Genomic DNA, 15,133 nt, shown 5'->3' on the forward strand with positions numbered 1-15,133 from the left:
GGGCCAGAGTACCACCTTTCCTGGGCGCCTGGGCTGTAGCATCCGCAGAGACAGCTCTCGTCGTCCACAGACTCTGGGCTCCACACCTGGACGGTCCCACGCGACGGCTGACCTCGAGTGGGAGCAGCTCTGTGAGCCCTCACCACTGGCTGGCACCGGGCGACGCCTGGGTCGGCTGTTGCCCCAGGCACCGAGCTCACTAGCCCACCGGGCGGGGCGGAAGGGTATGGCCCCAGGCGCCCCTTTCTCGGAGAAGTCCAGCGCGCCAGGTCCGCGCCGGGCTCCCTGCGCGTCGCGGTGGGCGGGGCCTCGTTCAGTCCCGCCCCAGCCGCTGAAACTGGGTCTCGCACCCTTGATCAGCTCAGAGAGCTGCTGCTCTGCGAGGAGGAAACTGCATCTTCACCCCACGAGAGGACCTGAGGTGGCCAGGGGCGCCCGACGGAACCTCCCCAGGGACCCGCCAGCCCCACACCACAACGCCCCGCCACGTCCGGCACCTCGGCATCAGGCTCCCCAGACACAGCCTTACCTGCGGGCTCCACACTCCCCAGGGCTTCAAGAGGATGCTTGGACCGCCGGCGGGGACTTCGGGGCAGGAGTGAGGGGGGCTCTGGGCCCCCATTCAGCTCCTTTCCTCCTGAGTCAGGGCTCCCCCAGCGGGGTGAGCATGGTGGTTTTCCCTCCGAGCCCCCTGATTTGGGACGTCTGAGAAGATGCCTGCCATGAGGCTGCTTACTTGCTTCCTGCAGCTCCTGGCTGGGCTGGCGCTGCCCGCAGTTCCCCCCAAGGTAAGACACCCCACCACCCCGGTGTGGTCTCCTTATCTTCCCAGCCTCAGCACTCAAAGTAGGCAGCTCTGAAGTCACAGACCCACTGTGGGAGCGGCACTCCCAGGATGTCCACTCGCTGTTCAGGAGCCAGGCTGGACGACTGGTTGTCTGGAAAGAGATCTCACGCTGGGTTATCCCAGACTCCAGCCCAGGGTCTGTCTTGGTGGGGGCAGGGAAGCCACAGGGAAGGGAGGGAGGTTTCCTGTCTGGCCTCTGGAGCCCTGGTGGCTTTGCTAAAAGCATCTCTGCACTAATCCCAGACCGGTCCCTGGCCTTGTGATCAGGGTCGAGGCCCGTGACCAGGCAGGCACCCTCAGGACCTCTGACCTGGCCTGGTGGAGGAGAAGCCAGCTGAAGAGGTCATTGGTGGGGAGGCTGGGCCCCGCCCCCACCAGTGCGCCAGGCTGAGCCCATGACTTGACTCCTGGGTGGGCTGGGAGCAAGATGAGGGGCTCTTTCCTGGGTGGGCAGCCAGAACTCCTGAGTGCAGGGCCTGGGGAAGTGAACGGAGCCTTTTTTCCCAGGAGCTGGGTGAGTCTGGCCCAGAGCCAGCATGGGCAGTGAAATCCTGACAAAGCCAGTGAGTTCCCTTCTCACTGGGCTGTCCTGCAGCCTCAGGAGTCCCCAGCCCCAGCCCAAGCGTGAGCCGGCTGGGTAGCTTCTCTGGCTGAAGAGCTCCACCACCCACTGTCCTCCTGCTTCAGGGCTGGCCAGAGGTGTAATGTTACCCGAAGTACCAGCTCATGGCGCCACCCCACCCGCTGCAGCCCCTCAGCTCCCACCAGCTGATCACCTCCCCCTGGGTCTGGCACCCAGCCAACGCGGGCTGTCCAGGACTCACAGGGACAGACAGCCTGGGGGCTGGGCTGAAGGGAGACCCCACAGGATCACAGGCTCTTTGAGACAGAGAATGTCAAGGATCTCCAAGAGCCTCGAGCCTCCCACCCTTTCCAAATGAGGAAACTGAGGCCGGCGAGAGGGGCTGGACCCACCCTGGGTCCAGTTAGTTTGCACCTGGAAGGAGGCAGCTCTGAGACAAGGCAGAGTGTGTGCAGCAGGTGGGAAGGGGCTCAGAGGGGCTGCTGCTCTTGCCAACACTGGGCTCCCCGAGCGCAAAGGCCCAGGGTGGTCCCTCTCATCTCTGTACTTTTCTGTCCACAGCAGTGGGCCTTGGCTGCTGGGAACGGCTCATCAGAGTTGGAAGGTAAGCCAGCTGGGCTGAGTGTGCACGTGCTCGCCCGCTCTCCTCCCACCTCTGCAGAGGACCGGAAGGGGTTGACATGAAAAGTGGGCTCAGGGTGATACGTTGGGAGAGAGCCTTTAGCTGGCTGACCTCCTGGTTGATGAAGTCGGCAGGGCCTGAGAGATCCCCCCACTGTGACTCACGCCTAGAGAGGTGTATTCCTGGGGCAGGGTCACCCAGCACTCAGAGCAGGAGCTGGGCCAGAATAGCGAGGGCTCATCGGGTTGGCTCACGCCCCCTTCCCAGCATGATGTAAGGGGGCAGATGGAGTCTTGGAGGACAGTGCAGGCAATGAGTGCCAGGGCCAGACTGGGGGTCTGGGAGCTGAAAGCATTGGGCAAGCAGGATCAGGGAGGAGAAGATCAGGGAGGGGTGAGGGGACCTTCCCAGCAGCCCAAACCTGGCAGAGCTGCAGGGATCTGACCAGGCCTTTCCATTGATTACAAACAGACAGAACATGAGTCGCGCCCTCCCGGGCCCTCTACTCCCCATCCTGGGTTGCATCAAGAGGGAATCTTCAAAGGGAGAGACGTTTGCCAAAGAGACATACGTGCAGGAGGCCCATGCCAGGCCGCCTTCCTCGCTCCTCCCTCTCTGACTCTCCCGAGACGTGCAGGGAGGCCACACACCGCAGCCGAGGCTTCGCACGGTGCCGTGGGAGAGGGAGCACGTAGGGGCGTGCACACGCACTCGAGCAACAGCCTCTGCGAGCTGAGAACACCCTCCGGTGGCCGGCCGGCCGGCCGCCTCCCTGGCCCTGAATCCCAGACTCCCTGGGCACCGAGGAGGTGGGCGAGCAGACCTGCGCTTAGCTGGCCAGTGACTGCAGCACTTGCCCTCCGGAACAGGCGCAATGTTATTCTTCCTGGGACCTGGGGAGGACACACTGCCCACTGCCCACATGGCCTTTTTTTGCTGCCTTTAGTGTATGTAGTTCAGACCATAGCTACCCAAGACGTGAGAGCCTCAGTGTCCTCATCTGTAAAATGGAGGCACGCAACTACATGTTAAGTAAGGTTCTCTGACTCCATGGAGGAGACACAGGAATGTATGTTTCCCAGGGGCTGTGGGGATGAGGAGGCTTGGAAGTACAGATTGATGAGGACAGCTCATCTGTCAGCCTGATCAATCGGGGCGGCTGTATTGTAGCCCGAGGAAGGACAGTGAGGTGGGGCCCCAGGTTACCAAAATCTGAAAACGCCACCCGGTCCTGCTACCGCCGTGCAAGGGACAGCCATGATGATGATGTTCACTGTCACTATTCGTGGTGACAGTGTTAGGCGTTTACTAGAATTCTGTCCTGACCACAGACTGCATTACGAAGCATTGGGATTCTCCCTACCTGATGGATGAAGAGCCTGAGTGTTAGGCCCTTGGGGTCACCCAAAGCCTCAGCACCCCTCGATTCTATGTGAGTCTGGGTGTACTGCACCAGGCCTCCCAAGGCTCTCAGCTGAGCAGGCGTGAATGGGGGATCCCTTGGACAGGCTGGCTGGGTGCCCTGCCAGTGACCATGGAAGGCACACCTGCTGGGCTCGGGCGGGTGGCCAGCAGCTCTGCCCAGCGCTGGCCCCTCCTCGAGGGGCCTCCCCCGGAGCTTACTCTCAGGATTAAACATTTCCCTTCTTGGGTGGTAGGCGAGCAGGAATCTCACCCCCGGGCTGGCGAGGGAACTGAGAGCCCCGCTCGTGGCCAGGAGCAGCCCTTGTGGGGCCACCTGGCCCAGGCAGCGCAGTCTCCATTCCCTCTCACCCCACCCTGCCTCTGGAGCGGGTCTGGGTCTGGCTGCTCGCAGGAGTAGCCAGGCTTTCCTGAGGGGCCCACATCTGGAGCCGGCCCCTTTCCCCCGCTGGCCCCTCACCCTGCAGGCTTTGTTCCTCCCACACACCCTGTCAGGGAGCTCCAGGGGTCATCTGCCCTTTTTCCTGGCGGCTGCCAGGTGAACCGGGGCTAACCTACCTCCTCGCCTCCCCCAGTGGCCTGGCCACGTGGTGGCCCAGAAAGCCGTGGACTTCAGGGCCCTGAGTCTGGGCCCTGTAGGCTGATGCCTTCTGCATCGTGGGGTGTGGGTGAGGAAAGGAAATCCACTCTTGTGTTGCCACCCCAGGCCAGCGCTGCTCAGCTGCAGACCCTGCCCCCCGGGTGGGGGCCAAGGGGCGCTTCTCTGTCTTGCTGTCCTCTCCATGGCCGCTCCCGGAGCAGGGACTGGAGCCCAGGGTGGTGTGTTCGTGGCTGCCGCTGCCGCCACTGTTATTTATGTTTTCCAAGACAGAGATTAAATGTTCAGAGTTTCACAGCACTCTGCATTGCGCTCTGTAGCACTCATGAAGATTTCAGACTAAACATGTGCTCACGGAGCTGACGAGAGGGATGTGTTTCCTCCGACTTCACGCTGCAAAGGCGTCTTCCTGGGCTCTGAGGCTGCCAGTGGGGAGAGGGCCCTGTTTTTCATTTAGGTCCCATGTCCTGGTGAAGTAAAATAGGGGAAGCATCTGGACCCGCTCCCAACCCCAGCTCTTGCGCCTCCTAGGCAGACAGGGCAGAATGGAGCCGCAGACACCCCGATAAGCACAGCTGCCTGCCTCCGTGGCCCCCCTCGGAGGGGGGCCCAGGTGGACACACGGCCTCTTGGTGTTTTCCACCAGCTTGCAGTCGTTCTCATGGAGCTCTGGAGGGCTGAAGTTTATTTTTTCTACAGATTACCCTGAGACTCACATCCTTGTAAGCTCAGTGTCCCCTTTTACCTCCTAGGAAGGGGCTTGGAAGGAGGTGAGGGGCTGCTAGGTGAGACATTACTCCAGGGCAGAGGCTTCTGGGCCCCAGGGGGGTGACCCACTAGCTGAGGGCAAGCCATCAGGTGTGGGGCAGGATGACCCAGGGCCTGAGCTGTTTCTCAGCCCACAGTCAAGGCTGTGCCGGGTTTTGTGCACAGAACCACAGACCGTATGTCAGAGCCAGGAGAGACCTTAGCAACCACCTACTCCCAGCCCTCTTTCTCCCCAGCTGAGGAAACGGATATACCCAGAAAGTTAAGTGACCTCCCCAAGGTCACACAGCCAGTATAGAATCAAGACTAGAATCAGGTTTTCTGGCTCTGGCTACTCACTTTCTGCGAGCCTCTGGGACCAGGATCCCCGCCTCCCCTCTAAGAAGCATCATCTTTTGAGAGATGCCAGATCAGCCCCCAAAAGGCCCCTATCACAATCACCCAGATGTTTGGGGGTCAGGGATGTCCCTGAAAATCCGCAATGATCTAATTGATCAGTAATTACTTGGCCTGTGTTTATTGGGTACTTGGGTCTCTACCCCCACGGGGCCTCAGTTTGGTTTAAAGGAGATAAGATGAGCCCTCGGAGCCAGGTTATGCTCAAAGGAGAAACATATGTTCATCTAGAACAGAGGGGAAAGTTGCAGAGGGGAGGCAGGGAGGTGGGACTTGAGAAATGGGTGGTAGGCGTTGTTGGGTTAGAGAGGAGAAGGGAGAAGGAGCATAGTCCTCAGACCGAGGAGCGCAAGAGCCCAGAGGTGGAATGATGGTGATGCCATCAGGCTGGGTGCGAGAGTGGGGCAGGCATGTTGCTGGCTGCAGCCTTGGCTGCAGGCAGAAGAATGAGCCCAGCGTGGTGCCAGAAATAGGGACTAAGGGAAGGTGAACCCTCCCCGAGGGATTCTGCAAGTCATTCAGCAGAAATGATTTTTTTCTGCAAATTCCCCAAGATGAAGGAAGTGCCAGGTTAGGCCTAGGGAAGATCCAGAGGGCCTGGGCAGCTGCCAGGGCATGGTCCTCATAGCAACTAGGGCACCAAGGCAGAGGCCGGTGCCAGGGTAAGAACAGAGCAGCAAGGGGCCCTCCCTCGTGCCATGCCACAGCGGGTTAGGATGCAGCACTGTAAGCTGCCGCCTCAGCCCCAGCTCGATCCCCACACGGAGCTCACCCACATGGCCCACCCGCTGCTCCCCTCTGCAGTGTATCAGTCGGCCTGTTTTGCTCCCCACTCCATTGCTACTGAACCCTCTCACCGCCCCTGCACCTCTGGCCTGTACCCCAGTTCTGTATGCACAAATAAATAAATCTTTTAAAAGAACAGAGCAGGGAGCACGGGCCCTGGGAGAACACTCCGCTGGGATGGTTGTTCAGCAGAGGAGCTGTCCCAGAGGGTCCCATCAGGAGCTTTGACAGAGGGAGCTCAGCTAGGTTGGGGTCTTCCTGGAGCGGGCGGGCGCGGCCTGAACCCCGAAAAGCTCCGCAGTGCGCCAGGGCCGGGGCTCCGGCTCCCTCCGGCCTGACCCGCTGTCTGTGCCTCCCCTAGTGGTGCCTTTCCAGGAAGTGTGGGGCCGCAGCTACTGCCGGGCCCTGGAGAGGCTGGTGGACATCGTGGCCGAGTTCCCCAGTGAGGTGGAGCACATGTTCAGCCCGTCCTGCGTCTCCCTGCTGCGCTGCACCGGCTGCTGCGGGGATGAGAACCTGCACTGTGTGCCGGTGGAGACGGCCAACGTCACCATGCAGGTAGGGAGTGGCTCTCTCCGCCCTGGGGCTGCCCTGCCAAGCGGCCACGGCCCTGGCCACCAGCAAGGACCTGGAGAAGGGCGGAGGGCAGGCGGCATACAGGCCTGGAATTCTCACCACAGAGCCCATCCCTTACCAGCCGGGTACAGGGCCCTCCCTCCTGCCCGCCCCGCCTGCCCCCTGGCTTGGTGCCTGCTCTCTCACTCTAGCTTAGCGCTAGCCCAAGTCCCAGGCTAGCTGGCCGAGGTGGGAAAGGAAATGGAGAAGCCCTGTTTGCACCAGGAGCACTTGGTGTGCTCCGGCAAGTTCACAGACACACATCGCCTCTTCCCCCACGGGGAGAGTAGAGGAATGTTGGCCGCTCAAGCACTGATCCAGCTGTCCAACCTCTCCGCAGCTCCTGAAGATCCGCTCTGGGGACCCGCCCTCCTACGTGGAGCTGACGTTCTCTCAGCACGTGCGCTGCCAGTGCAGGTAGGTCCTGGGGCGAGGCAGGCAGGCTGTGCACCTGGCACCCGAGTTCAAGCTGCTGCTCAAGTGCAAGCGGCTGCTCATCCTGTCCTTGCTGCAGGCTGTCCTTCCTTCCTGACTGAGGGACACCAGAGAAGTTGGGGACCAAGGGAGTAGCACCCATCAGTTTTGCCTGGGGAGGTGGTGCCAGTGCCTGGAGCACAGCCGCTGAGACATCATGGGTGGAAGAAGCCTGCATCCCTCCCAGATGCCAGCAGCAGTCGGGGGTGGGGGGGATCCCCTCTCGGAGAGGGGGGGGCAGAGGCAGAGGTGCGAGGGTGCAGGGAGGTTTCTTTAAAGTCACACCCTACCCCGCAGCGCCTCTGACCTCACCAGCAGTGCAGCCCATTTGGACCCTCTGCACAAGGGTTACCAGGAGAGCAGGCCTGGCACTGCCAGCCAGACTCCAGGAAGAGCTCGCCTGGGCCATGAGGAAAGCCCTAGACTGGAGGCCCCAAGCCCTGTCGTGGAGCCAGGAGAGGGGGAAAGATGACCATTTACTGTGCATGCACTCTGCCTAGCCCCATGCTAGGCCCTTAAATGTGTCTTCTCATTCATTCAACAACCATTAGTCGAGCACCTGCTGCATGCCAGGCAGTGCCGCTTGGGACACAGTGGTGAGCTAGACACCCAACACCCCTGTTCTCATCACCACCCTAAGTGGTATGTTCTGTCATCGCCCCCTCTTTAGAGATGGGCAAACTGAGGCTTGGTTCAATGACATGACTTGTCACAGGTCTTCTAACCCTTAAACTTGTCCATGCCACCTTTCATGACCAGCTCCACACTGTCTGGGAGCCCCAGTGTTGCCTGGCTTTGCCCTGCGGGTGTCCAGGGCTCTGGCTGTCCTTTTGGGGCTCTGGGCTCCCTCCTCTCTGCTCCCTCCCCTCTCTCCCAGGGCTTAGACCTATAACAATAGCTTAGTAATGAATGTCCTCCCACCCCCAGCACATGGCCAGACAGTGACCTTTCACCTTTCACATCACCTTTGCCCTCACAGACACTCCAGTGGGACAAGCAGACTGAGCATCCGCGAGTGTCCTCGAATTGCCCGAGTTGGAAGAGACATGACAGACAGTCCCAAGGGGCCTTGGTACTCTGCCCTGACTCCTGGGGAGACAACCCACCTAGAGCAGCATTCTCTGGCCCCAAAGTCAACTGTTACCATACTGTTCCCAGGGAAGACAGAGGTTCTGTCCCCTTCCAACTGGCCGGGCAACAGGGACACCTTTCTTCTCACTCTGGGATCACAGCCACAGCCCCAGAGACAGAGCCAGGGCATGCCTGGAGTGGGGGGGGGCTTGTGCTCCCCTCTAATGCCCACCCCGCCCCCCTGCCATCCTGCAGCTCTACATATCCTCACAGCAGGGTGACAGCTGTGTCCTGACAGGCAGCTTTAGCTGGCCGCCAGCCTCCTCAGGCTTTGCCCCTCACTCTCCATCCTGGGGGAAACTCCCTGGGTGCAGCCTGGCAGGAAGGGCAGGCAGAGGATGGCCGTGAAAGGAGAAAAGCAGACCCCAGGTTTGATGCCGAGAGGCTGAGGCATGCAGAAGGGTATGAAGGGGTGTTCCAAGAGGGGATGTGCGCCTCCCTTAGAGGGGTCACCAGGGCCGGGAGAGGGGAAGCTCAGGCCAGGGAGGGCTGGCCCTCTCTCCCTCGCTAGCTCCATGCTGCCCTCTAGTGGCGCCAGCACCAGCTGTAAGACCTTGTACCGGGGAGGGGAGATGGAGGGTAGCGGGAGCCCCTCTTTTCCTCTTTCCTCATTTCCTCTGCCCCTCTCTCTGTTTTCTCCAGGCCTCTACGGGAGAAGATGAAGCCAGAAAGGTAAGTGGCCTGGCTGGGGCTCCAGGCAATTCTTGGGCCTGCCCCCTGTCCTAGCGTGAGGGCCCCCAGCTGCTTGGTCCTGACGCTTTTGGCTTATTGCAGGAGGAGACCCAAGGGCAGGGGGAAGAGGAAGAGAGAGAAGCAGAGACCCACAGACTGCCACCTGTGAGTGCACGGGGTGGGGCCAGGGATGGCAAGGAGGCTGGGCCAGAGGGGCGTGCCAGACCTGCCAACAGGGTCAGCGGTGGGGAAGGGGAAGCAAGGCCAGCAAGGAAGCCCTGGGGTGCAGTATAGAGAGCGCCCCTAGGGCCCCTAGGCCCAGGAGACCGTCTCAGCCCTGAGCCTCTAGCGGCCTTCTCCACAAGTCAGGTCAACTCTGTGCAGAATGAGAAGTGAGGTGGCCCACTGAGCTCAGCCTTTGTGCAGACTTACCAAGCACTTACTGTGGGCCAGGACTCGCTGACCAAGCCCACAAGCCCACAAGCTCTCTGCTCTTGCAGCGTTTCCAGTTGGTGATGAAAAGTCTAGGAAGGCAACCCCCGCTGGCTCTTAGGCCAGCATTCCAGTCCCTGTCCTCCCAGGGGGTCTTGGGGTCCACTTGCTTCCTCCTCCTTCGCTCTTCTCCCTGCCCTTCTTGGGGGTGCTTGGAATTCATGAGGCCTGAGTATGGGGGGAGAGTACTAGAGAAGGGAAAGCCCAATGTGAGTAAACTGTAAAAGCAAACTATTTCACGTGCACAGTTGAGCAGCCACACCAGGGTCCCCCTTCATGGCCCAAGTGTCCAGGAAGCCATTTCAGGCTGAGCTGACCCAGGTCGGTGGCCATTAGCTGGCCCCTCCATGAGCAGAGACCCCCACCTGGCTCCTCTAAGGCATGGGGTTCTGGGGAAACTGGTCACCGGGAGGCCTAGGCACACGGACCCTCTCCTCACCCAGGGCCCAAGCAGTGACGGGGTGGCAATGGCGGTGTAGTCAACACGGGGCTCCCCCCACACCCCCATGGGCCGTGTCCTATCTGCCAGGTTAGTGGCCTCATTTGGGAATCTTCAGAAAGAATTAAAAACATCCATGGGCCACCTTGCTCATTTTTAAGTTGATGTTGAATTTTTTTCATCATAATTGAAAGTTGCTGAAATATCGAATTTCTGGTGTGTTTTAAATATTAATGTTTTAACATAAAGCCATGATAGAGCTCTCCAGTGTGGCCACCATCCACTTTTTAAAAACTGAAGAACAGCAGCAAAAAGAATACACAAATGCCTTCTGCTAATAGGTGCATATTTACATTGCTTCTTTTTTCCTTGAACTTGTGTCTCTAGTTCATTTCCCCAAGAATTTCAGTCTAGTGTAGCACATTGAATGTCCAAAATTCCTTTATTTGTTGCCTTGTCATTTTTTTTTTTAAAGATTTATTTGTACATACAGAACTGGGGTACAGGCCAGAGGCTTAGGGGTGGTGAGAGGCTTCACCAGAGACAGAGTGGGGAGCAGAACAGGCAGATCTACGAAGTACACTGCTGAGGGGAGCAGCAGGCGGGTCAGGAGAGGTCTGCCACGCCATGTGGTCACCTCCGGGGCAGGCGGGAATCGAACTCATGCGGAAGTGGCTTTAGCTTCTCAGTGCTGTGCTTTAACCCGCTGCGCCACCAGGGAGGGCCTGCCTTGACATCTTTACTAGCCACAACCATGAATCTGGATTATTTTAAATGTCCTATAAGTATGAAATTAGGAATTGAATTTTTCTCCTGAAGTGAATCATCACAGTAATGAGAGTAGTAGTCAAACAGCGCGAGTAGGTCACGTTTGGATCAATGCGAGACAGGATAAAGTGCGCTCAGCCAACGAGCTGCATGGCTACCGCTACAATCAGTCACGAACCTGTTTGTGACTGTTCTCTCCTGCCAGCACTAAGATGGAACTCGGCACGAATTCCACTTCTGTTTACCTACTTGTATAGGTTAGAAGGCTGGAAAACCATGGCCCATAGATAACTAAATGGGGTGAATGTTCCTCCTCCGTCATTTGAACTTCTTCCAAGTTATTTGTCCCAGAAAACCCACAAGGTGATCTGGAAACAAAAAACACTTCTGATGACATCAACTGACAGTTGGGCCAAGCACTTCAATTTTGTTGAAAACGGAGACTTGGAAACCACCTGACTTGCAGAAGTCTCGGTTGCCCAGTCATCTGCCTATTTCCTTTCTCGGTGTCTATCCCAATATTTTGAATTGCTCTTTAGTCAGTGTCCAGCCAACCACCCCATGCTGTTACTAGGAGGAAAGGCTGTCGTGGGATTTGAAATGAGCTAAAGTGGAGCAAGCTAGTGGAAAGCAGCATTCTCATACAGATAGTCTTGGGGGAGCCCATGAGGGCCTGAAAACAGGTTACTTATAGCCATCAATACTCACATACACCTTCCTGTACCTGTGGCCCTTTGGCAGACTGCGGCCCAGATCGCAGGTGCCAGACCATGTCTGCAGGGAGGCAGACAGGGCTCGAGACTGGCTCTGTACCAGACTAGATGTGTGACCTTGGGCTGTTTCTTAACCTCTCTGAGCCTTTGCTCATTTGTATAAGGATGGTAAAAACAGTGCTTTCCCCCACCGGTATTCTAAGGTGAACTGGTGCGTAGGTAGGGCTAGGCCCAGGTGAGCGCTCTCCCGGCTTCATGTTGGCTTCAGTGCAAGGAGAAGGCTGGGTGCTGCCATCTTCCCGTGCCCTGCCTGGGCTTCCTAGGGTCTGTTCTGCAGGGCTCCCCCTCCGACATAGACTGATACCCCTTCTCTGTGCTTGGTCTCTGGCAGGTGCGGTGACACTGTTCCCCGGAGGTAACCAGCCCCACGGAGGAGAGACCCCACACCCGGCTCGTGTATTTATTACCGTCACACTCTCAGTTACCTCCCTGCGGGCACCTGTCCTCTATTTATTAGCCAATTGTATCCCTGCTGAATGACTCGCTCCCTCCAAGCTGAGGGGCAGGGAGGCATAGGACCCTCAGGAATTCTGTGCCTTAAACAGAACGTGAGAGAAAGAAAGAAGGCAGCCACATACCGCGTGCGCTTCAGCTGGGGAAGAAGTAGGCCCTGTGGCTTTGTGACGGGCAGGCCAGGCCCCAGAAACCCCACAGGTCTCCAGAGAGCCAGAGAGAGAAGGAGAGGGGGACCCAACTCGCGTTGCTGGCTGGGGCTCTGCCCTCCAGCAGCCCTGGCTGTGGGAGTCCGGCTGGGCGGGGAACAGGTGGGCTGGAAGGTCTGTCCACCTCCCCCTCTTGGCTGCCCTGCGCCCTGAGACCAGAATGTTCAGCTCTGGAGAACAGTCGTTGCCTGGGGGCCTCTACCACCCCTCATCCCCTCTGGTCTCTCCTCACATCTTGCCACTGCTTGTGCTGGGACATTGTTCTTTCTGGCCACGGCACCACCATCATGCCCCCTCAGGGACACAGGCAAAGAGCGGGCCCCAAGCTGGACGCGGAACAAACTGCCCACCCCCCATGGCTGTCTGACTGCCAAGCCAGTTTCTCTTGAATAAAGTATTCTAGTCTGGAAACTGCTTCTCCAGGGGGTGTGTCTGGCGCCACCACGGGCACAGCAGGAAATACAGGAAACAGGACAGCAAGAGGGAATCACTGGCGCCCTAGGGTGGCTCCCGCCTGTTCTGGCTGCAGCCTGGAGCATCTTCCCAGCTGCTTCACAAGGGCGCACTGGGCCCCATAGATCCCCTGGTGAAGAGCTCTCAAGATGCGTCTTTAAGCTGGGGGGTGCTGGGCCAGCCACCCCCCAATACCCTCACATTTAAGAGCAGCTGCCTTCCTCTCCCCCCTCCCCTGCCCACCTCCAGCTCAGGGCCCAGCCCTCCGCACCCCAGTGAGTGGGGTTCTGAGGTGCTCCTCCCTAGCCCCAGGGCTTGAGCTGAGCCCCATCATTCACTGCTCTCCTCCTGAACCCTTGAAAGGGGGAAAAAAATCTTTTTTCTTCTTTCAGTCCCATCCATTTACTATATCAGACTCCGATCTGCCTTTGACCCACAAGGGGTGTGTGTGTGTGTCCTGTGCCATGTGTGTTGTGTGTTTGTGTTCTGTGGAGGGTTTGTGTGTGTGTGTGTCCTGTGTCTGTGTATGTGTGTGTGTCTTGTGCCTGTGTGTGTGTGTTCTGTGCAGGCTGTGTGTGTGTGTCCTGTGGTTGTGCAGAAGAGTTCCCCATTCTCTCTCATTTGAGGCTTCTCAGGACAGACGCACGGGAACCTGGAGGCAGGGCCCGCCTGGGGCTTTGGAGGGAAGCCATGGATGTCCCGTGGGGTGGGGTGGAGCGCTCCTGTGGAGGCAGCTGCCCTTGGCGGTCTGTTCACCAGGCCTGGGCCCTCCCGGCAGACGCTCTGGTCAGAATGTGCTTCTGGCTGGTGATCACAGAGGGGGTGTGGGCCAGACCCAGGGGACCTGCTTTGCAGAAGAAACACACTTTCTCTCCTGCTTCTCCACTCTCAAGGGCTACAGCCCTTCTGAGCCGTTGCCTTTGATGGACTGAGAACTGAGCAGAGCAATCTTGCTCCTTGGCCAGGTCTCTAGCTCAGCTCCAGGCCTGCCCCAGCCAGCCCCTGTAGCATCTCCAAAAGTCAGCTCCACAGGGAGCCCAGCCTCCCCACCAAGGCCAGCGCCCTCTGCAGTGAGCCAGACAGAGGTTAGGGGAGCTCCTGGAGGCCAGACGCAAAAATCTGCATTCAGGGTCAGAAGCCTCTCAGCAGGAATGAGAGGAAAGAGACTGTTAATTAGCTCACTTGACATGTGGGAAGTCCTTTCAGAGCATTTCAGGTCCTTTTCCTTTGCTCTTTATTTATTATGGGGCACCACCTGTACACCTACCCCTGTTCTAGATTCCATGGCAAATAAACCACGTAAAAACCGCAGTCTTATATTTGAGTGGGTACATAGACCACAATCACTTATCACAGGATATGAGGGGGGCTTCATTGTGGCTCACATTGGTGACTGGACCCAGAACTGAGGACAAAAGGATCTTGAGTACCCCACACTCTAAAACAAAGAAGAAACAGTTTGAGACTAGACACATCTGCCTACAGGATTTATTAAGAGACAGCTGAAGTGATTCTGCTAGGCCCAAACATCACTCAGCACTCCACTCCTCAGGCACCGCAAGGGAAGACCAGAGAGGGCAAGGGCCCTGGGACCTAGGTGCTGGCCCCGTCCCCAAGCAGGGGTCGCCATTCAAATTAGCCCATGCGCCATTGATGGGAAAGGTAGGCCAGAGAGTGGGGCTCAGGGTCAGAGAGGGGACACTTGGGGGCATGGGCAGGAGCTCCTCATGCATCAGATGACATGGTGGCATGATCCTCTGCGAGGCCATGAGCCTCTCAAGAAGGAGGAACCCCACAGACTAGGCTACAGTTGTAGGGCTGGCACAATAGCTAAGTGGGGGTGTCAGAAGAAGCACTTCAGGGAGCAGTGCTCCAGGTGGCACTCCAGGGGGCCCACAGGAGTGTTGGCATCCAGATGCACATCCTGTGGGTGCATTCATTACAGAGGAGAAATGGCCACAGGGAAGAGGGGCTATTGCTCTGTTTCTGCTTTGTGACTCCATGTGAAAGAGAAGTGACTGGAGCGGGGAGGAGGGGGAGGCATGCAGAGCAGTACATGGCCCCTCCCCACCTCCTTGGGCCAAATCCCGGTCCTGCCTCCTGGAGGAAAAGAGGTTAGTCCTAAATTAGATGGACTGGCATAGATAGGGCTGGATCTTTAATAAATTAAAATGACAAGAACATTAGCAGTTCTGCCCAAGATGCTATTAAGAGACAGGAAAAGAAGAATCAACATAGTTCACCTCAAAGCAATGAGGAGGGGAAGGAATTGGCTTGTTTGGACCGCCTCTCTTTGCTCAATAAGCAAATCACGTATGTAGACCAAGAATTTAATAAGAAAATATCTTATTGCCAAAATGTGATTTTGGCATATTAGAGATGGCCTTGAATTTCTCCTCTCAAGAGGTGAGAACTCTGTTCCCTCCCTTTGAAGCTGTGTTGACCCAGCTCTGCTTTCACCAGCACAGCATGGCAGAAGAGACCCTAACATGGCTCCAAGTTCTTTCAAGAGGATTGGCAGCTTCTGCCTTGGGCCTTTGGAGCCCAGAGCTACCAGGTAAGACATCCAACTAGTATGAGGTTACCATATTGGAAGGAAGCCCAAGGTATGTGCATATACATATATGTATGT

The 15,133-nt window shown here is 57.8% G+C and overlaps 1 protein-coding gene across 3 annotated transcripts; it reads left to right on the forward strand.

Moving 5' to 3' along the window:
- The first annotated feature begins 397 nt into the window (after nt 1-397).
- Nucleotides 398-12,450, forward strand: PGF (placental growth factor). Of its 3 annotated transcripts, none has more exons than XM_004681687.2 (7): nt 398-788; nt 1,992-2,034; nt 6,384-6,580; nt 6,978-7,054; nt 8,885-8,914; nt 9,017-9,079; nt 11,718-12,450. In XM_004681687.2, exons 1-7 carry the CDS (start codon nt 714-716, stop codon nt 11,743-11,745), a joined length of 513 nt encoding a protein of 170 aa, XP_004681744.1. In that variant the 5' UTR covers nt 398-713; the 3' UTR covers nt 11,746-12,450. The 3 variants fall into 3 exon arrangements, with proteins under 3 accessions (XP_004681744.1, XP_012579798.1, XP_004681745.1); XM_012724344.1 differs by having other exon boundaries at nt 1,995-2,034; XM_004681688.2 differs by lacking the exon at nt 9,017-9,079.
- Nucleotides 12,451-15,133: the final 2,683 nt, after the last annotated feature.

This window comes from Condylura cristata, unplaced genomic scaffold, assembly GCF_000260355.1.
Source record: "Condylura cristata isolate star-nosed mole 26May11 unplaced genomic scaffold, ConCri1.0 scaffold00013, whole genome shotgun sequence".
NCBI lineage: Eukaryota > Metazoa > Chordata > Mammalia > Eulipotyphla > Talpidae > Condylura > Condylura cristata.

Excerpts from the sequence above, each read along its gene's own strand:
- PGF (XM_004681687.2), top strand. The coding sequence starts at position 714 with ATGCCTGCCATGAGGCTGCTTACTTGCTTCCTGCAGCTCCTGGCTGGG. Across the intron at positions 789-1,991 it reads TGCCCGCAGTTCCCCCCAAG|CAGTGGGCCTTGGCTGCTGG; the intron begins GTAAGACACCCC and ends TTCTGTCCACAG. Across the intron at positions 7,055-8,884 it reads CACGTGCGCTGCCAGTGCAG|GCCTCTACGGGAGAAGATGA; the intron begins GTAGGTCCTGGG and ends TGTTTTCTCCAG.